Raw genomic sequence first — 23,070 nt, forward strand, 5'->3', positions numbered from 1 at the left:
CTAATCTTTTCATTACAATCAAATTTTAACAAAGAAATTTTTTTTTTTACTTTCTGTTTTTAGAGAACCTCTAATAAAATTTATCCTGCCTATAAATCACAAGGATGCTTTTATTCTTAATAGAGTAATGGGAGAGGAAAAGAGAGATTTTTTTTTGAAGTGTTTTAGGTGTTAATTACATACAAATATTCTTTTTCAGCATTGAAAATAATTATATTTTAACAGTGCCCAATCTATTAATTTAAACTACTTTAAATAGAATTTCTAGCAGAAAGATCAGGATGTAATATATTATTACAACTATTCTTTAGCAATGATAATTTGTATACATTATTGGTATTAGCTCTAAAGATGTTCCTCAAGTGACTGGGTACCACAAACCCAAGTACGAACGCTATTTTAATACTATATATCTGGTGCTGCTAGTTTCTGTTTGGTTTGCTTTTTATATATGCACAAAACAAAAGACAGTGCTAATATTTTTTATTATTATTTGTTGAGTGTCTGCTAATGCTGAGCTTTGTTAAAAGCTCTGGAGATGAAGCAGTAAACAAAACAGGTACAAATCTCTGCCCTTGTGGAACGCACATTCTTCAGGGAAGTGCATCAAGTTATGTATGAATGCCTTGTAAAAGAGGCTGACTATTATTTGATACCATGTTATGCTGACACGACCACGAGATGCTTCATTTTGGAGTAGAAATTTTTCTCCCTTCAAAGTCTAACTTTATAACTATTCATTTTTGATATAAGGTCAATGGCATGACCCTGGAACTGTGGATAAACCATTAAATTTTCTGTTTTAATTTGCTGATCTAAAAAAAAATGTATTGCACAGTTGCTAATGTTGTATATCAAAAAATTCTTGACTTTATAACTTTGGAGTTGTATGCTGCTTTCCTAAAAGTAAGCATTCAGCCTTTAGTACTTTTAGGTGTCCGTCAAATGTGATGAGTTTAGATGACTTGACTACCTATAAGCAGCTGTCCCTCTCTTCTTCACTTTCTGCCACCATATTCAGTGGAACATTACAGAAATTGTGTAGATAATTGAACAAAATGGCTTTGCAAGATGGGGGAGGAATTTGGTGTTGACATGTATGAATAGCTGTGCTCCTCTTTCATCTTATTTAAATTTGTTTTTTACCTTCTGCAGTGGGATGGCTGTGTTGAATATGTGTTATTGTGCTTTATAATGTCAGTAAATATCTCTTTCAATATGATTCACAGTGAAGTAGAGGGCCAAGGGACATTGGGGCATGTCAGTCTAACAGCTGATTTTGTCTACATATGTTTTAAAATATATATATTCAATGGCAATACAAATGATTCTTTTCTCTTATGATACACATATAATAACCAATCCTCCAATTCTACCAACATTTTCTAGAAACAGCCCTGAGACCTTATTGCAAGTTCTAGCCCAAATATGTTTCTTACTTGTGTAGTCTATTGCAACATAAGCTTCCATGAAGCTGTTTCTTTTAATATCTTAGAGGAAAATAGAGGTAGAAATAGAGAAAAAGAACAAATGGGTGTCAAATTGTTAATAGTTTTATTTAAGTGAAGATCATATGAGTTAATTGTCATATTCTTGTAATATTTCTAACTTCTGAACATTTTTTCAAATGTAAAGTATAATTTAAATTTTTATGGAAAATAAATTTCAATAAGGAGTAAAACTGAAAGAGGGAGGATTATAGATTAAGGGACTAAGAAACATGATGCTAATCTACAGGATTTATTTGAATCTTGTTTTGAACAAACTAGTTTAAAATATTAGACAATTATAGTTATTCGAACATACTCACTGGATTATTGAAGATAATAAAGAATGATTGATGTTTCTTTATTGTCTTTGTTTGTTTAGGTCTAGTATTGGTTTATTAGTTTTGTGATGATGTTTTTAAAAAGTTCTATTTTAGAGGTGCATACTGAAAGATTTGCACATAACATTATATGAACTTGGAAATTTTTTAAAAAATTATCTGAGACAGAGAAAAGATTGCAAGATAGGCTAGGATAAAATAAAACAAACTTAGACTGAAGTTGATAATTCTTGAAGCTGAATAATGAATATATGGGGATAATTATACTTTTCTCTCAATTTTTTTAATGTACTTAAAAGTTTAAACATTAAGAAAAGCTAAGGATCAGATTAGTCAGGTTCAAATATGGAGTACCCATTCATACTTGTAATGTGAAGAGATGTCTAGAATACACATCTCTATAATATTAATCAGGAGTAAATTAGTTAATACATCCAAACTCTTTCTTACACAATGACTGACCCTAAACAAGCCCTGAATAAATGTTGGCTATTATTTTTAGATTTGTTTTTTCTCTTCAAATCTAGGCAGAGGCTAATAGTTTTAAAGAATGTGATTTACCCAAGAGTCTCAGTTTGCTTTCCTCAAAGATTTTGCACTTTTGTGAAAAGAATAAGTAAGAAACAATTAATTTCTCTGGAGGAATACCAATCTTAGGAAGAAAAAAAAACTTACACTATAATAAACAATAACCAAATATTTAGAGAGAAGAAATAGCTTAATTGTAATTATAATTAATGAGGAACATCAACTAGTTTGCAAAGAAATTGCTGTTCAAAAATATTGTTTTGAGCGCTAATTCAGCTTTGGACCAAAAATTGTTGCTATTATTATATAATGCATATTGACTGGAATTTTATCTCTGCTTCACACACTTTAGCCATGAAATTATAGTACTTAATTTTTGTTCCATTTAAATTGGCTAATCCACACAGTATTGTTTTGAAGATTTTTGTAAAAAATCCGTAAGTAGTTTATATGATTCATTTTCATATTTTTAAACTACCCTCTTTAAAAACATATTGAAAGTCATCAAAAATACTAGAGAATTCCACAGATTTGCTGATAAATAGTTAATTTATTGAAATTGATGGAACCATATGAACAATTTGAAGATTTTGCAATTTATCACCTCTTGCTGTGCACTTGATAATACTAATAAAACATAACAATAGATCATTGTCTTTAAAGTGAGTAAGTGGGCTATGTATTTATAGATTATGGCAAATACTAAAAGGTATATGTACAAATTATGGTGAACATTATGATATGGCATGTGTACACAATATATAGTACAATAATATAAGACATGTATTTTTCATTAATTAAATTACATTTAGTAAACCACTTTTAAATTTTATAGAAGTAATTTAAACATTCAAACTATGAGTCCTTTCTATTCTTTATATTTGTTAAAAAGACAATTGTCATTTCCATAGAGAGAACTGTACTATTTTATTCCATATCCCAGGGCTGGAAGGAGTGAGTGTCTTACAGTAGCATTTAATAGGCCTGAATATGTACTTATTTTGGATTTTAAAGGAGTTATGTGTGAGAGAATCTGTTGTTAGAAACATAATATATCCAAGATAATGATTGAAGTTTAGGTCTTCATATCAGCATTTCAATGAAAAACTTGGACAGTGTTTTAACATGTAAAATTTATTCATGTCTAGCAATGTTAGCATTTAAAGAGGCATGAAATAATAAGTTTAGACTAAAGAAAACTTAAAAGCCACATTCAAACATTTTACTAGTTTATGCTTTGTAAATGAAAGCTAATGATAACTGACTATATTTTTCATCTTTCCTGGAGTTTGATTATGTAGCCATCTTTATTTATGATAAAAGCAATCTGTTTATAGTTTAATCTTTTAGTTTAAGTAAAGAACTGACAGAAAAGAATCTTATTTTAAAGACTAAAGAATATTTGAAAGTTCAACCTAAACTGATATGAGTCAAGATAAAAACATTAGTCAAATGAAATGTAGTTGTGATGAATACGTTACTACATAGATATCTGAGGAAACAAGCAAGCAATCAAAAATACTTGAATATTTGTGCACCCCTATGGACTTCGTCAAACAGGACACATTTTAGATGTTGCTCAGAATTTAGAAGTTTTATGTTAACTAAGGCATTGCCAGAAATACACTGTTGTTGAATCAACATGGCTATATAATATTTATAATTTTTTTAGTGCTAACATAGCATAGGAACTTGTCCAAGCAAGGACTTCTATTTCTTTTCCATTTTTCTGCTATTCTTTTTACCATTTATTATGGATTCTTCTGTTAATCTTTTGTTTTCTTTAACTCCTAATTTTTTTCTAATTTGATTTGCTGTTATTTGCTTTATTGTTCTCTTTGTTCAATTCTGTTTTTAACTGTAATTATTATACTAGTTGACAACCATCAGAACAAAGTAAACTCAGGGGAGAACTAATTGCTTCATTCTTTGAACTTTTATTTTTTAGGATTATGCTGAGAAGGAGAACACTATAGCAAAAGCTCTGGAAGATCTGAAGGCCAATTTTTACTGTGAACTCTGTGACAAGCAGTACTATAAGCATCAAGAGTTTGACAATCACATTAATTCATATGACCATGCTCACAAGCAGGTAAGAAAGAAATATCCAAAAATATCTGACATTTCTGAAATTTTATAATAATTTAAATTGTGTAGACTGTATGAATGTGATATTTTTATTTATTTTGTCTTTGTTATGCCATTTTTAAAGATGTCATTCTGGGATGAGGATCTGAAGAGTTATTTTTTTTTAAAGCACCAAAGGTAAAGTCTGAAATAAACAACTAACAAAAAAATACCATTCAATTGCCTTTTAGTGAGTGATAGTATTTTTTAAATTATATTTTATGGTGGTGACCCTCTATATATCTCCAAATTTATTAAATTTTAAATATTTTAATCAGCTAATGATATTTATCAAATATAAATTAATTTATTCATAGTTCTTTTATAAAGCATTTGCAAATTTAAAGAACCATAAATCATGAAAAAACAAGGTTTGGTATAATAAACATAATATAGGGTTATTGGTTAAGTAAGTACTTAATATGTATATAATTTAGTTTATTTTAATATTTTTTTATTTCCCTATCGATTGTAAATCCAAGATTGATTTTTTTCCAACACTTTATGTAAAGATGAGTTTAAATTAGGGGTGATGTTGGAAATGAAGTTAATAATACAGATTCCATTTTCTTATATACTTTAAATTTGTCAATAAAACTTCATATGTTGTTTAGCTAACTGGATATGATACAGCAGTCTTAGTTATCATCGATTTATAAATATTTTTCTTTGTAGTCATAACTCACAAATATCATCCACATATCATTTTAGTATTAAGAAAAGATACATTTTTAACCGATGAACTTGCAGTAGCTTTCCATCTGAGTTATTTATCATAAATAGGAGGGTAGGGGAAAATGATCACATTAACTTCTTATAAACAAACTGTTTATATTTTCTTTTGCTGTGAATCCTTTTATTCTCTAATACCAACAAAACTGTGCTTGGAGAAGCTGTTGTAGGAAGAAAGTTAGCCTTCATTTACATGCACACATTGCTAATTAATGCATACTAAATGATCTGATCTGTCCTTGCCTTTATTTTTCCACTGGCATACCAGTCAAGGGAAAGTTTTCAGTAAAATATCATTTATTTTCTCACATAAAGAGGCACAAATATACATATATCATTACTTGATTTGAACATTAAAAAAGTTCATTCTATCATTACAGTTTGTTTCATAAAAAGATTCTGGAATGCTGCTCCTGATGTGGTGGTATATCTAAGAAAGTCATTTCTCTGATTTTTTCCAAGTACCTAAAAACACAAGATATGTTATTACACATTTGTTTCATTGTATAAACTAGGTATTTGGAAATATGTGTGTATTATTTTTATATTGTATGTTGTAAAACTATTTCACCAGCTGTTAATATCCTTTGCCAAAGAATGCTTCATTCAGTCATAGGTGCTAGCAGATCAGACTCACTTAGATTATCACAAGGACCTTTCCAGTTCCATGTTATTAGTGAAGTTAGGATACTATTTACTGTACACAGATAAACTGTGGGAATTCAGGCTTGATCTGGGCTGTTATTTTGAAATCCAGAGGGTCACTTTTGATAATGCCCAGGGCATCAGACCCTAGAGACAGGTATACTAAACTAAATAAATCACCATGAACTCCAATAGATAGCAATCTTAATTGGTTAATTTAATATGAAACAATATTATAATAGCTGAGAATATCTAAAATCATATACTTAGCATAGCCATTTTTTTTTTAATTTGAGGAAATAATGTAAACATACATCATTTATCCATGTGGCAAATGAATTTGAGGAATCAGGAGACCTGAGTACCTCAGGCAGTTTCATCATGAACTTCTTATACAGAAGAAGCTTTCCATCTTCACCTTCCCAGGGCTCCATTTCTGCATGTGCAAACTGAGGCTTTGGAATAGATGACTTTCACTGGCCTTTCTGGATTTATACCTGATGAAATCAAGTATAATACATAGTTAGGGCCTGTATGTTCATCATAAATAATCAATATGTATTTGATTTTCAATTCCATATTTTCGGAGTGATTCACTCATATAAAAAGATTTGAACAGTTCCCAATAAATTTATGTTATTCTGAATTTTAACCATTGCGATTAAAAAAAAAAAAGGAAACAGCATCAGGTAAAAAGATTATCTTCTAACCCCTTTCGCCTGTTCTCTGCCCTTAAACTAGAGCCACACTGTGCCTGTCCTCTCACCTGGCAGCCTATGGCAATTCAGTTATTTTCACTCTAAGAGATTTGTCACACTGATGCTACGAAGAGATAGCAAAGGAAATGACTGTCTTATTTCTGCTGCCCCACAAACATTTTGATTTTTGCTTTAGCAGCTTCAGAATGTCTGAAATGTCTCCCCAAAGTCACTAAAGTGACCTTCACCGAGTAAGTCAAGATTCATTGCTTTATGGCATGCTGTTTTGTTCTGTTCCAGAGGAAGTCACGATCAGGCCAGGTTGTTGGAATTTGCTCTTCCTGCAGGGACTTGTATTGCCATAGAAATGGAGCAGCTTTATTTTCAAATTTGACCATTTCCTAATAATTTAAACTTCTGTTCACTAATCTAATATTTAAAAAAGAAATCATTTATTGATATTTGGGTATAAATTTTTATCTGCAAGATAATATTTAAATATTAATAAGAAAATATGAGATGCAGGTAAAGCAAAGTGGAATTTAATCCATTTCAAACATCTTTCTTGAGATTTTTCTTGTTATGTGTAATTTAATCTAATTTTCCTCATTTTTTTAAATCACTTGAAGATCAAAACAAAGAAAGAACATACAATTTCCTCCTACTCCCTAAGTGAAACACACATATATATCTAGTTAATCATAGCACCCTATTGTTCTGACATTTCAAATTCAAACTCATGATTTGATAGACTTAAACTGAAAGTTTTGTTCATTCTTAAGTCTGAACCAGACTCTGGACAAAATAATCATTCTAGTATCTGAACTGATATCATTTTCTGAAACTTTCTCCAGCGGAGTTCGTCTCCTTCCCTTCCATCTTCCACTATCCATTAGGTTGATAGCTGTCTATTGAGTCAGTCACTGTTTAGGGTATGTGAAATATGCTACATCTTTAAACAAAGGTCTCTGCTCTATGTTTCCTAAATATAATTATCTCAAAAAAAAAAAAGTAAAAAAATAGAATACATTAGAAAAATTCACCTAATGTGTAAATTATGCATTATAAGCCAATCAAAAAAAATTCTTCTCCATTGTGTTTGTTACCAATGAATTTTTTTTTGTAAAAAAGGAATAATAATCACTAAGAAATCCATTTTGAGCCCAAGTAGTATATCTTTATTTTTATTGTAATGATTATTTATTAATTCTTGAAAATATTCTTCCTATAGGTTACATAATGACTTGAGCGGTGGCATCGATAAAATTGTACCCCTCTATTTTACTATTGTATTTTTATTATACTAGATTAATGATACTGTAATATATTTTATGAGACTATAGCTATATTAAGTAATATTTCATAGATTTATTTTATACTTTCAACTATATAGGTTGATTTATACTTTTTTAAAAAAAATTTGAGACAGATTTTATGAATTACTCTTAATAAAATCAAATTTTAAAAGAAAATTGATACAGGAAGAAATAAATATTTAAAAATCTGAGGTTAACATATGTGGGAAATTGGGAGCAGTACTTAGCATTCAGCATTCTAAAAATTATATTTTTATCTCCTTCTAATCAGATCAAGAACCAAACCTTAAATTATCTGCTCAGAGGATTATCTCATAATATATTTCCAGATTGTTCTGGCTTCTCTAGAAACTAAGACATCAGAATTTCTGTTTTCTGTGATAGAAGGTGGAAATGGTATAAAACAAGGAAACTTTAATTCTAGCTGAATATTAGAATTCCAAGAAAAGCTTTAAAATATATTAATCTCACAGTCTGGTATAGGTTCAAAACATACTTTATGTTTGAAGCTTTCCAAGTGATTAGAATATGAGGCCATGGTTGGAAAGGAGAGTGAAGGTACCAAAGGCCATGAGGTTACTGTTTAAGTTGCCATCTGATGACATATTGTATGCTTCTATGATATAGAGGGGTAGTAAAAATATTTTTTAAGAACAAATTATATTTGTACAAATAAACAATAATGCCTCATGGAGTACTAGAAATAGAGAACAGGATAATGAAGGCAAAAGATGTATAAATACATATACTTGTATATATATGGTTATTTTTTATGCATATATATGTGTGTGTGTGTATGTACATGTATATGTATGTGTGTGTGTGTATATATATATATATATATATATATATAGTAACTCATTTTCATTCCTTCTTTATCCAGAAATACAAATATTTGCAGTCTTGGCAATTTGAGGTTGGAAATGCTTTAAGTAACTCTTATTTCTGTGAGCAGCTTTGGCAAAGGAGCATTATGGGGATCTTGAACTCACTGCATTTATATAAGATTGGTTTCTTTATTATGATCATATACCATAATAGCAGAACATGGTGATGTTTTCAATCCTATCTCTAAGAAATGTATCTTTTCGTGACATTTTTTAGCTGCATATTTAGATCATCTGTACTTTTTCAAGTTGCCAAAAGTATGACACCTTTTAAAAAAAATCTGGACATTGGATAAGTCACAAAATTGGCCAAGTTATTGTGTAACCTGGTATCATCAAATCTTTATATACTAGAATTCTGTTGTATTCCTATAATCATTATTCTATGGACAGATAACTTCTGAAATGCCATGTATGATATCATAATACTGTTATATAGACTAAAGATGACTCTAATAGAAATGTTTATCCTAAGAAAGGTAAGAAATAGGCCTAAAATACTATAGATCATTCATAGTTGTATCACATAATCCTAGCAAGTTTCAAATGCCCATGCTTTGGAAATGAAGTCACTGTTTTTATAATCCACAAGGTAAGGTTTTGGTCATTTTCTACCATTTTATTCTAAGCACTTAACACAATCTTCTACAAACACACAAAACCAATCATTGAGTATTTTAACACTTTCTGTTCTCTAATCTTCCTCCTTTTAATTTCAGTATTACCTAATCTACTATAAAATAGCATTTTTCCTTAATGATAATATTTTATTCTTAGTGGTAGAGACTGATTTTTTTCAACATCTCCCTGTTTTATGCTGCATGCGTCACCATAACTTTGCCTTGTTTTCTCTGGATATAATCAGTAGTATTCAAAATTGTTTCTCTAGTGTGTAAAAAATTGTCTAAGGACAATTTTAAAATAGTTAATGCTATGTAAAGATAATTCTACATAGAATGTGCCTTGGCGTATATTCAGATACCATTATTTAACATTTAATTATGATAATTAGTACCTAAAATAATGAAATTTGCTCTAAAAAGTAAGCAGAATTTTCAACAAAACTATCCATGAATTCCCCCCAGCCTGAACCTCATATTCTCTCTTTCGTCTCCATCTTCTGCCCAGCTATTGAAGGTAAAATGCATAAAAAACATTACCATGTGTCCATGGTAACATATGCAGAACCCATTTCAGGGATGTGATCTGCTGTGCCCCTAGCTTCACAGAAGCATTCAAACCCTTTGCTCAGCCTGATTATCTGATTTCTCTGTTGTGTATTCTGAGCTTAAGCAACTAATTGCAAAGTGAGATATACAAACTTTCAAGAGCTTAATCCAAACCTGTACTGTGTTGCTTTAAAGACTGAACAGCACTGTGTCAAAATCATAGAGTCCAGAGCTTATTGCAAGTACTATTAGCTGCCTATGAGCATTGGGAATTCAGGGATTGTTTTTGTTGTCTGTTTTTATTGGAGGACTACGACAAAAGAAAAAAAATGCAGAAGAGATAGAATATATGCAGAAAAGAGATTTATCAGTTCCTCCTGGTAAATCTAATTGCTTTTATATAATTCTGTTTGTTCAAAGACTAAATTTTAAAGCTACTTACATTCACATGCTATTTCTTTTGACTTCTTATTTCATTAAAATATATATATAATCATTTGATATTCAAAATTTAGAAAGTTCAAAATTGGTTTATCCTAGTAACAAAGTGATTTTTTCTTGACATTATATGTCTTATTTTTAGGTAGATACAATTTTGTACTCTACATCATTCCTTTTAATACTGTCAATAGCATTTTTCCATTTTTACAGAATTTTTATAATAATTGTTTTAATGGATTTATAACATCCCATCGAGTATTTTTTTAACTTAAACATTTCCTACTATTGCATTTAAGTTCTTTAAATATTTTAAATTCTGATAATATAATAGCCCTCATCCTCACTTCACATTCTCAATTTTCATCCTTGCAAGACCCTGAAAATAAATATGAAATAAAAAAATGATGTTAAGATTTCTTGATTTTACAAATATCTAGCAAACTAATTGAGACTTAACATACTAATTTCATAGAAATAATTTTCAAAATGGTCACAAATGTCAAAATTTTCTGAATTAATTTTATTTTATCAGTCAAAATAATTTTTTATAGTATAACTCATGTGATATGAAATTTACTAAGATAGATGGAACATTTGATATAAATTGAATATTGTATGTTTTTACAATAGGTACTATGTATTAAAGATATGTATGCTCACATACCTATATATTTTTATATTAAAGTATAAATATGTATACCAAATGTATATACCAAAGGTATATCATATGTTTGTGTGAATGTTTTTGACCATGTTTTTTGGTGTTGCTTCTTATTCAAGTACATGCCCAATTAAATACATTAAGCCCAATAGGCACATAATACATATAAAGTATTCAATTAAAAAATCCATCAGAGTAAACATATTAATCCAAAAATCATTTTCATTATACAGATTTCACTCTATCGGAAACTCTGATATTGTATGGTACATTACTCCTCATCCTTTCTCCCACTGAAATTTTGCCTCAGTGTATTTGTAGCAGTTTGGAAAATGCTGTCTCTATATTCCATCAGGGACAACTGCTTTTATTTGTAGGATAAACAGGAATGTCAATAGGGAAACAGTTGACACTTCTTTACTGATATTTCCCAAGGCAACCAAAGGTAAAGTTGGCATCATCACCATGCTATTTTCCAACCAGGGAAGCATGATTCATGTCACAAAATCTGCCAACCAAATCCTCTGTACAATATTCAAAATCGCTTTTTCTCAGCAGATCAGTGTACTTTTTAAATTTAAAAATAAGTCACTGTGTTGTCTTACATCAACAAAGATGTGTGCTAAAAGCTTAAGTACATGTCTGATAAAAAGAAGATATGCTAGATGCTAACCCCAATTTTATTTTTATCCCAAATATTTCTGTAAGCTACTAGGAGCTCTTTTGCCCTGAGTCTATAAGAAATGTTATCTTCAATTGTTGCAATCCAAATTTAATTCCTATTAGAGGAAAGAGAAAGAAAAAATATGGCACTGTGTCAAAAAGTATCAAGATAACATGCTTAAAAAAAAAGATTACACAGATTATTTAGCTTATCTTTGGCCACAATGTTAATTTAGTAGAGCAAAACAAAGAAATAGATCAAACAAAAATTATAAAAATTTTATTTGGGAAGTGTCGCACACAAATTAACATATGCATATATATGTATATACATATGGATATATGTTACCTCTTTTCTCTCAAAAGGTAAAATCATGACCATTATAAATGCAAAATGACATATTCAAATAATTTATTCAGCTAATTAATCAGGAAAACAAAAACTAAGACTAGTTCCAAGGATTATTTAAAGAATAACTGTAGGGTTTCACAATACATATCTCAAAAGTTTCTTCCAGATATAAAATAAATAAGTGCTGGGGATGTAATATACAGTATGGTGACTATAGTAAATGAATAAACAAAAAATTTTTCTTTCAACCTTAATAGTCTGGCATTAAGAATTGATATCTTTGTTTTTAATTCTCTCACTTATCAGAGTACCTCTTACCTGACTTTTAAAATAAAAGGTTATAGTGTACATATATATTGGATTTAGCCAATTCTCTATTCAGACAAATTCTCTTCAACCCTGGAAATGATTTCCCCATTTCCTTTTGCAGATTCTTAATGTGGATAAATATTTTTTCCATTAAATTTTAAAAATAACATCAAACTAAACAGAAACATAATTAAAATTGTAGTTAAGCCATCTTTCCAGATGCTCTGTTAGACACATAGCAATAATGATGAACTGAAAATATTATTAAATCATTTCGGAGATCTGTGAAGTTTGAACATCCTGGTGAGCTGTTTGTATGAACACTGAATCATTAAAACAAAACAAAACAAAAAGGCAAAGAGATCACTAAAAAAATTATATATTTGTGTGTGTCTCTCTCTATATATGTAGACACACACAGCTAGGTGCTCATTAAAACAGAAACAGTAATAAACAGCAAGATATATTCATTCAAAGAGAATTGTGTTGACTGTTTTCTCACCCAATACTAGTCTAAAAGCACAGTTTTAATTCTGTGGCTAATCTCTTCTCGAAGGCTCTCAAGTCATTTAATTAAACTGATTCTGAACTAGGAGAAGGAAATGTGCTGAAGTTTTCAACTCTAGCAAAGAAATACCATGGGACTTACACCTTGATTTTCTTCTGTGTCCAGTTTTAAAGTGTTCAGTAATCTTATATGAAAAAGCAAGTAAATCTAAAAGGCCCTCTTCTGTCCCATTCCTTAATAAACATTCTCTTCCTTAAATGTATTTGTTTGTGCTATGCACTTTAGTCTTTGTGGATGTTGAATCTCTCCTCTTCTTTTGAATATGTAACTAACTCTCTATTCCTTAGGTGTAATAGAGGTGGATTAGAAATATTCATTGTGGTAAAATAAAAATAAAATGCATCGTGTTATTACTACTAGGAACACATATAATTAAAATACTAGAAAAGTATAGTTTATTAAAAGCATGGGGACATTGTGCAATAACATTTGCAATATCATTAATTTTCATAATTTTCTGCAGATTTTTAGGTGCTCGAGATAATAAAAATAAATAGATTGTCTAATCAGACACATAAAATGGAGGTCTTAACCTAGCATACATCATTACTAAATATTTCAGGAATACAATTACTCATAAATAATAGGTGAAGCAGGGAGAATTCTGAGACCACAAACACAGCCCCCTAGGTCCTCTCTTTCCATATCAGATCTATCCATGTTCCAGATTTATATATATAAGGTCTAAGTAATATGTATGATTCATATAACTTACACATAAAAGGCCATTCAGGTCATGAAACACCTTCATGCTGTGCTCAGCTAGTGACAGAGCTTACCTGACATGTTCCAGAAGCATGCCCATGGAACAGATTCTTTCTGAAAGCATTCTGTGTTTAAGAACTCTACTGCTAGTAAATATTATGAATTGTTTGCCAGGAGGTCTGTCATTAGCATGTTTGTAAGGAGATTTGACTGGGTCACCTGTGTTCTTTTATTCTGAAAACCTTCCACTTAGCCAGTTTTTATCATATAGACATAACATCATCACTCAATGGCAGTTTTAATTCTTTCTTTACAAAAAATAAAAAGTACTTTTGAAGGAGTTCAAAATTTAATCATACATAATTGTTTCCCAAAAGGATGACAAAATTAAGTTCTGGGTTTCTTATTAATCTATCATTAATAACTGTAATTGAGTCATGACTTAATGTTGGCACTATTTCTAAGCCAGGACTGATGGAGAGTTTGTGGCATTAATTTATTAGTATTGTTTGAAACTTAGAAATGGAACCGTCTACCTTTACCAAGTTTTAAAATAGACCATTTTATTGTTAAAGGTAAAAAGACAGTACTATAGAGATAATTAAATTGTGTTCATATAATATTCTCCATTTTACTTTTATTATATTTTAAATGTTTTCCTCTGACTATTTGAATATTTATTTTTTACATAAAACAGGTTTTAAAGTTGTTAATAGGTATGCACAAATACAACATAGAGAATGGTCCAGAATTATATATATAAATCTTATTCTTCTCCATCCTATTCTCAGATGCAAGAAGTAACTAAATTTAACCATTTTCAAAAGTTGTTTTAATTAAAATTACATAAGTATTTAATATATATTTTTGATTTATTAATTTTAGAATGAATTCTGATATCCCATCTGAAAGATGAGGAATTTAGTATTTTCATCTCCCACTTTCTTCCTCTATCTACTTGTGATTTTCACTAAGTATACTATTATCCATAGTTTACCTACTAGTTCCTTTTATAACTTTAATTAATGTTTTTTGTAATTTTTCTTCATCAACATTAGATATTATACTGACCTGTTGATACAAGATTAAGAGATAAAGAACTTAATATGCCTGCATTTTAACTTTTTCCTTTCTTCATAGTTTTTATAAATTAGATAATTTGAAAATGTTAAAGAATACCATTAAATTTATTCTGTTCTACAATTGCAATTAAGTCATCAATGTACTGTTTTTATGTTGAACTATTTTATGCCCAATACCAGTTTACATGCTATGATCAAGTCAGTGTTTTTTTGTAGAACCAAATAGTAAGTGAGCACATAAAGTAGAGAATGTAATCCTTTTACTAAATCCTGCTGCTTGAAAGAGGCTATTCCTGCCTTCAAGATTCAAAGGACTTCCTTTTAACCTCTTGTAAACTTTCTTTGATTCTTTTTGAAAATACTCAACTGCCACTGAGTTATATTTCATGTTGTCTTTTCTTATGGATTTCTTTTTCTTTTACTATGGTTTATCCTGACAAAATATCATATTTATGCTAATCGGATAACACTTTTTGCTTGGCATGTTTAAAAATATTTTCATTCTTTCAACATTTGCCTGAATATAGAATTCTGCATTAAAATAATTTTCCCTCAGGTATTTAAATTTGTAACATTTTGTTTTATTTTATTTTCTATTATTCAGTGTTACTAATTTCATTCTCACTTCTTTATAGGTGATATTGTTGTTGTTGTTGTTTTCTTGAGAAGGGCCAGGATGATCAGTGCAGAAAGCTGGACCTATAACATTTGTTTTGAATGTATCTTTTCCTTGAACTCGAGTACAGACTCTGAGCTTTGTGTTATTGGTACAGTGTGTTTCCACCTGGGGTGATTTTATGCTGGATACCTAGCTAAAAGAGATGGACCCCTCTTTCACTGCTAAGGTCTTTATTTTGCTAGAAGAGACCCACTAGTCCAGCTGTTCTGAGTCCAGTTTTAAAATAGGTCTGATAATCACATTGAGGCCCACTCATTGTTATATTTGTCAATCTGGCTTGCACATTCTCTGGATTTCCCTTTAGAATCACTACACTTCAGTGTTCTGGGCTTCTATGTTTCTTATCTGTATTTCCTGTCAATTCAGTCTAATTGGTTTTCCATAATCCAGATTTCTTTAAACATTCAGGTCTACATTTGTCTCATTTTTTTTGGTTTGAAGAAGTTATTGTTTTTATTTTTTAAATTATACTGTCATCTTATTGAATCGCTGGAAAGCAAAGGAAGGAAAACATTTGCTGCATCAGACATTTTTAGCTCATTTGAAATTGTTGATTTTCTACTAAAAGTTTCTTATATAAAATATAGGAGGATTGTTAGTCCAGTTTTGTGTAATTATAGAATAGAACCCAAGTATTTTAGCATAATATTAAGCTTTTTTGTCCTCAAGAGTAATGCATTTCCTTTTCAATGTCATCTTTGTTTTGTTCCTGTGATAGATAGGCCCTCAAGATTCTTGGCCCCTGTACACACATCATCTCCCAGCTATTCAATTATATATTAATCTAGGTTCTACTATGAAGTGATTTTGCAGATGCAAATCCCAAACTGGTTTACTGTAAGATTATCTCATTAGGCTTGACCTAATCTCATAAGCTCTTTAAAAACAGTTTTCTCTGGCTTGTCTAAGAAGTCAGCAATTCAAAAAATGAGGAGATTTGACACATGAGAAATTCTCAGCTGCTGGCTGTGAAGGTGGTAGGCGCTACATGAGAAGGAAGGCAGCAGCCTCTAGGAACTAAGAGTCTGACGGCCAATATGGAACAGGTTTCTCAGTCCTACAGCCACAAAGAATTGAATTCTGTCAACAATAAGAATTAACTTGAAAGTATATATTACCCTATAGCTTCCAGATGAAAATTCAGTTTGACTGATACCTTGATTTCAGTTTTGTCTACCCTGAGCAGAGAACACAGCCAGTCTGTGCCTGACTTTTGATCTAAGGACTTGTGACTAATAAATGTGTGTCATTTTAAGCCGTTTAATTTTTGATCTCTTTTAGGCAGAAATGAAAGACTATTGCATTTTCTCACCATTCTACATTTGTTATATTAAACTCTAAACATTGCTTCTACATTCTCATGTCATTATTTCTAACCTGAAAATTACCTGGTGCCCTTTATTTTATCTCTAAAAGTTTTTTTTTTTCCATTGTTGTTGTTTTGTTTTTGACAATTACCCAAAGCTTATTTACATTTTTTCCTAAGCCCCTTCTGGGAAATATAATATTTCCCTTTCTGAAAAATTATCACTCCTTATCCCATGCATGATATATTTTATTCTGCCAAATTACATGTTACTGAGATTAGGAGACATTCCTTTATTCATCCCTTTGCTTCCACAGAACCTTCAATAGTATCTTATACCTAGATATAAACAAATCATATTGTTGAATTAAATTGTGACACTACAGGGACAAACACTGTAACAAGTTACACGTTTTTAAAAGAATACTGATAGAGGTTTAAGCTTGCAGATTCAAATTATCAAAGTTTTCAGCATCTAAACAATAAAAATAGCAATAATTATGTCAACAATCATACAATGTTTTGTAGTTGAGAAGCATTATTATGTTTGTTGTTTTATTCTGATTTTCAAAAAGTTTGAAAAGGTAGGAGGTTCATATTTAATAGATGAGAACACAAAAGTCTTTAAAATATGATTTATAAAGTCATACAGATAACTAATTGTTAATGAATTCTAGACTCTCTATCAATTTTGTGACTTAAATATAATCTTTTGCCATGTTGTACTTTCCTGTTATGGTAAGTTTCTGCTAGAAAATGATTATGTCTTCAGTACTGTATTATTTTCCTATTGCTGCTGTAACAAATTACTACAAATTTTCTTGCTTAAAACAACACAAATTATCTTACAGCTCTGAATGTCAGAAGTCTTAAATTAAGATGTTAGCAGGGCTGTTTCCTTCTGGTGGCTCTAGGAGAAAATTCATTTCCTTATTTTTCGCAGCTTTAAGAAGCTGCCTTCATTCCTTAGGTCGTAACCCTTTGTTCCGTCTTCAAAGCCAGCAGCAGCAGCAGCAACCTAGTCTTTAAATATCTCATTCTCTCCCCACCTATCCCCTCTTTCTCTTTCACATCTGCTTGTGTCATCATTTCTCTCTCTCTGACTCTGACTTTCCTGCTCCCTCTTTCATTTATAAGGATGCTAATGATTATATCTCATACATGTGGGTGATCTAGGAAATTAACTCCCTTTCAAGGTCCTTAGATTAATCACATTTGCAAAGTCTTTTTTGCCATACAAGGTAACATATTTGAAGGTTCTAGAGATTAGGAGAAGAACATTTTAGGAGGATCATCACTCTGTCTACCGCAAGTACCCATGGTTAGAACTATAGGATAGCTATATCATGTTCGTATCATGTGTTAAAGATTAGCAGACTTTAGAAAGACAACTCTTCATTAAAACCACTACAATTAAACAGTTCCACATATTATACTTAAAAAATGAAGCTTAATATGGAAAACTTACTTTATTGAATGTACTTCATTAACCTCGTATAACACATATTTCTAATAAAGAGCATTTTATAGTGTTTCCATAATGACACAAAATTGGGTTACACACAGAATGCAAGTTGCCACTCTGTTGTTTGTATTTAATATGATTTTTTTTTTAAGTAGATATACTAAAGAGTAGATTGGCAGTGGAGTAATAAAAGTAAAGGCAAAAAACAATACAAACTTTGATAAGTTTGTAACTTAAACACTTTTTGGAGATGAAATGTTTCCATCATATTTTTTCATACTTATAATGCTATAATTTGAAATTCTTACATAATAGTCCCTTTGAAAACTGATCAAACTCTTAACCTGATTGTTATAAACTAATTTTTTATTAAGTCTTCTTACTAACTCATCTGTGGACAATTGTACTGTTCTATAAGGGTCAAGGCTATTTTCAATAGAAAGCAACGATGAAGTAATACTAGCTTAATTTAAGGTAGTTTCATTAAGAAAATGTAGCAAAACTGCTTGAGACAAATTAAGAAGACAAATTAATTATTCTACAATTAGCTACTGAGAGCATTTATTTATAATGATTTACATAAAAATAGGCAAAAGGAAAATTTATTACATGTATTTTTGAACCATTGCTGCAAAATAAATATATGAATCAAATCGACCAATTAACACAAATGAAAAATGGTATTGATTTTCTAAAATATACAATGTAAAGTCCATTTTAAAATATCTTTGACCTTCAGAAATATACTTGATATTTGTTACACAAATAAAATGTCATCATATTTATTAATAAAGACATTTATTCACACATTAATTCAACATGTGTTAATTCAAAATGTTTCTAATATTTATTTTTTAAAACAATTATGCCACTTGATCGGTATTTTTGAAAAAATTTTTGTCTAGGTTTATAAGATAAAGTAGCCTTTGGACCAGTGAACTCAATCTCAAATGAGATCTATATACAATACATAGAATTCTACCATTTAACTTTAGGGTTAGAATAAAGAAGAGAAAGAAAATGATATTTATTGAGTGATAGGAAGCATATGTGATTTTATGTAGCTGTTTTCTTCTCTAATACACAAATGGAGAAAGGATCACTGAGGTTCACACAATGGCAAATCATGGGGCCAAATTCCATTTCTTGATATATTTCCAAACTCATAATCTTTCCATTATAAATACTATCTTCCTATAGATCCGATAGTAGTGACATAAATGTATAGGAGAAATTAAAATGAAAAACATATCACAATAGAAATTGGACAATTTCCTGATATACCTTCAATTCAGTTTTATTTGTGAGAGTAATATATTCAACTAAAACTAAAAATCCAGCCTCCTGGAGAGATCTCACATTTTCTTGAGAACAAAGTGATAGTAAATAAAGTCCCTTGACTATGTTTGGAGTTCGCAGGAGTCTTTCCAAAACCCCTAAGAAAGTGCTATAGGTATTGTTACATATTGTAAGTTACACTCGCCATGGGCCTGTGCTTCTCAAAGAGATGACAGAACTGTACACTTTAGCCTGAATTTATTTCTAGATTGGACTGTGCTGAGAGTCCATGCATTACTTGCAATTATTCCAGTCAAAAACAATCCTCTGGAATGTGCAATAGTTATTTATTAAAAAACAAAGCAATGTAATAGATTTAATGTCAATGCTTTAAAATACATCAATTCAACCAAATCAATGAGTTTAAGTTTTTTCCCCGCTGTTTTTATTACATTTTCATGTTCTTTCTGCCTGTTATTTTTAGACTTTCCCAAGTGGCGGTTTTTCTTGAGGGTCTTAAAGTGAGCTCATTTTGTTTTAAACCAATTAAAAGAAATACTTAGATAAAATGGTTATGATATTAAAAAGTGAGAGGAAATCAATGCATATTTTAGGTGAAATTCACATAATATAAAATTTATCATAATAAAGTGAATAATTTAGTGGCATTCAGTAATTCACAGTGTTGTACAACTACTCTCTCTCTAGTTCCAAAACATTTCATCACCCCAAAATAAACCCTTTTAACAATCACTCCTCATTTTCCCCTAACCTCAATCCCAGGCAGCTCTGCTTTCTGTCTCTTTGGATTTTGCAATTCTAGATATTTCACATAAATGGCATCATACAAAATGTGACCTTTTGTGTCTGGTTTCTTTCACATAGCATAATGTTTTGAAGCACATCCATGTTCTTCATTACTTTTTCTGGCTGAATAATATTCCATTGTGTAGATATACCACAATTTGTCTATTCATTATGGATGGATATTTGAGTTTTTCTAGCTTTTGGATTTTTTGAATAGTGCCGCTATGACCATTTGTGACAAGTATTTGTTTAAATATCTGTTTTCAAATAATTTGGGTTTATAACTAGGAATGGAATTGCTAGGTCCCAGGGTAATTATATGTTTAATTTTTGAAGATCTGAAAAGTTGTTTCCAACAGTAGCTGTGCCATTTTACATTGCAAACAGCAATTAAAGTGAGTTCCAATTTCTTTACATCCTTGTCAATATGTTATTTTTCTTTTTTCATTTTAGCCATTCTACTAAGTGTGAAATAGTATCTAATTGTGATTTTGATTGGTATTTCCCTGGTCCATCTTGCCACACATTGCATTGTTGAATGATTACTCAACAATAGATTCACTTAGAAAGATATAAGCCAGCATCTAACATCAGGTGTTTTCAGCAAGAGTCTTCACATTCCTGCAGCAGTTCTGGGGCTCTTTTGGCATTCCAAGATACAATTTAGTTGTAGAGAGAGGAAAGAAATCATATGGGTGAGTGTGGGAACCACTATGGCTTAGAAGGCCCATCTCACAAATAAGAACTGATATCTCTTGCAGAAGTTTCAATGGATATATAGCTTCCCTAGTCCTGGTAAGGGACCAACCTAATTTTTCACTCAGGGAAGTCACCAGGTATGGCTTCCCACCAAGTATTAATAAATATTTTACATTCTTTCCAGTCCAAATGCAATTTGCCAAATGTGAATTATTTTCAACCATAAGCAAAATTGCCTGACATAATTAACATTCTACAATTAGTACACATTTAAGAAACAGAGTTATAAAGTTACGTGATGATTAAATTCCTCCACAGAAAAGGAGAAAATGTTTTCTAATCCTTTACTCATAATTTCTTTATTATATCCTAAATGATGAATTATTTGTAACTACATGTATAAAAATATTTTTGACAGAAAATGAGAATAACAGTATATCTATATAATGTTATATTGCATTTCCCAGAAACTGCTACTACTACAGTCCTTATATATTTTTCCTACTATACTTATACAACAGAGATGATAAAAATGTTAACCAACCCACAAATACTAGATGTTGTTTAAAAAATTACATACACAAAAATTCACTAGATTAATTTTATCCTTTTTATTGAATATATTGATTTACTTGTTCATGTTCAGAGAGCTTAGAAATTTTCAGAACAATCTACTTACTAGGCCATAGATATGAACATATAATTGGAGAATTCACATAATGGTAATTTTTGTTATAGTTTTAAAATGTATCTCGTTTTTGCATTTCAAATTTAAATTAAATTTCAAAGTAAAACATATTACTAAGAACAAATGGAAAATATTATATAGTGGAAAATAAAAGTATAATTCTTCTGATTTTACTTTACAAAAAGAAATATCATTAATATTTTGTGTGTTTTCTAGAATTTTTTCTATAGATGCAGATACGTTTGATATAGATCCATAGTTGTATTTTGTGGCACTTATTTCTATAGATGCAGATAAGGTTGATTATGTTGTAAAATTATTGGCATGTTATTTTTTAAAATAGTATTATAATACAATAGTATTTCTAATATTTGACAACTTTTAGCATTACCAGCAGTTGTTGCATAGTATTTATTTATGAAATTGAACCATAATTCTTAACTATTCTTCAATTTCTGGCCACTCAATTTGTTTGTGTATTTTTAAAAATATGTGTCAGTATTTCTTATACTTGAGTTTCTATTGTTCTCCCTGTACTACCAAAGATCCTATTAAGATTTTTGTTAGAAAATTTTCAAAACCTTCTATTGTATAAGAAAGTTAATCACTGCCACCCTGTGCCAATTCAATTTGACAAGCATTCATGAGAACTATCAAAGCATGAGACACTTCTGATTCAGCACTTAAAAAAATGAGGGGAATGGTTGGAAAATCAGTTTTGGACATAACACATACAAGTTGTAAAGACTTTTGTATTAGAACTAGAGTGGATTTCTTGGCCACAAAGAGAAATTTGAGTTAATGGAATCTAAAGAATGAGAGGCCTTGGGGAAAGATATTGTTCAGATCTAATATGCCATTAAGAGATTAGATGCTTTTAAAACTGCCAGGAGAAAAGTCCAAATGATACACATTCATGTTAGTAATGGGAAAAGAAATTTTAAAAAGAGTCTTCCACAAGTTCACTCAGTATAATGTCATTGATTAAATAATGACTAGGAGGAAATTACACATTGAAGTGTGATACCATTCACTTGAATATCTTAACCTTCTCTGAAGAAATATATTTGCTAACATTCTAATAAAACTCACTGCATACTGTCTTCCAAGAAAGCTAAGTTGATTCAGGAAATAGAGATAGTGATTGAGTTGTAATTCTTTGAGGGTATTACTTCTATGCAAGATAGGATATGTACTTCGATTTTTCAAAAGCCATTGAAAATAGTTCTGATAGAAACAACTCTTGGGAATTCAAAGAAAATGTTAAGCCTCTAAAAACAGTAATAGTGGGTATCATTAACTTACTATGAAATATAAAATTTAAAACAGAAGTATTGGAAAAATTCAAAACAGTAATGAATTTACTTGTAGAGAAAACACTTAACAGCACAATTCTTATTGTTCTAAACATATATTTTATTTCATACCAACTAAATC

At 30.1% G+C, this 23,070-nt stretch overlaps 1 protein-coding gene across 1 annotated transcript in view; it reads left to right on the forward strand.

Annotated features, from left to right (window-relative positions):
* The window catches only part of ZNF804A (zinc finger protein 804A), a 234,246-nt gene that overhangs the window by 197,568 nt on the left and 13,608 nt on the right, over positions 1–23,070 (forward strand). Inside the window, 1 exon segment of the mRNA XM_006921268.2 lies at positions 4,305–4,448. Within this exon segment, the coding sequence (XP_006921330.1) occupies positions 4,305–4,448 (144 nt within the window).

This window comes from Pteropus alecto, unplaced genomic scaffold (assembly GCF_000325575.1).
Source record: "Pteropus alecto unplaced genomic scaffold, ASM32557v1 scaffold3, whole genome shotgun sequence".
In the NCBI taxonomy this organism is placed as follows: Eukaryota; Metazoa; Chordata; class Mammalia; order Chiroptera; family Pteropodidae; genus Pteropus; species Pteropus alecto.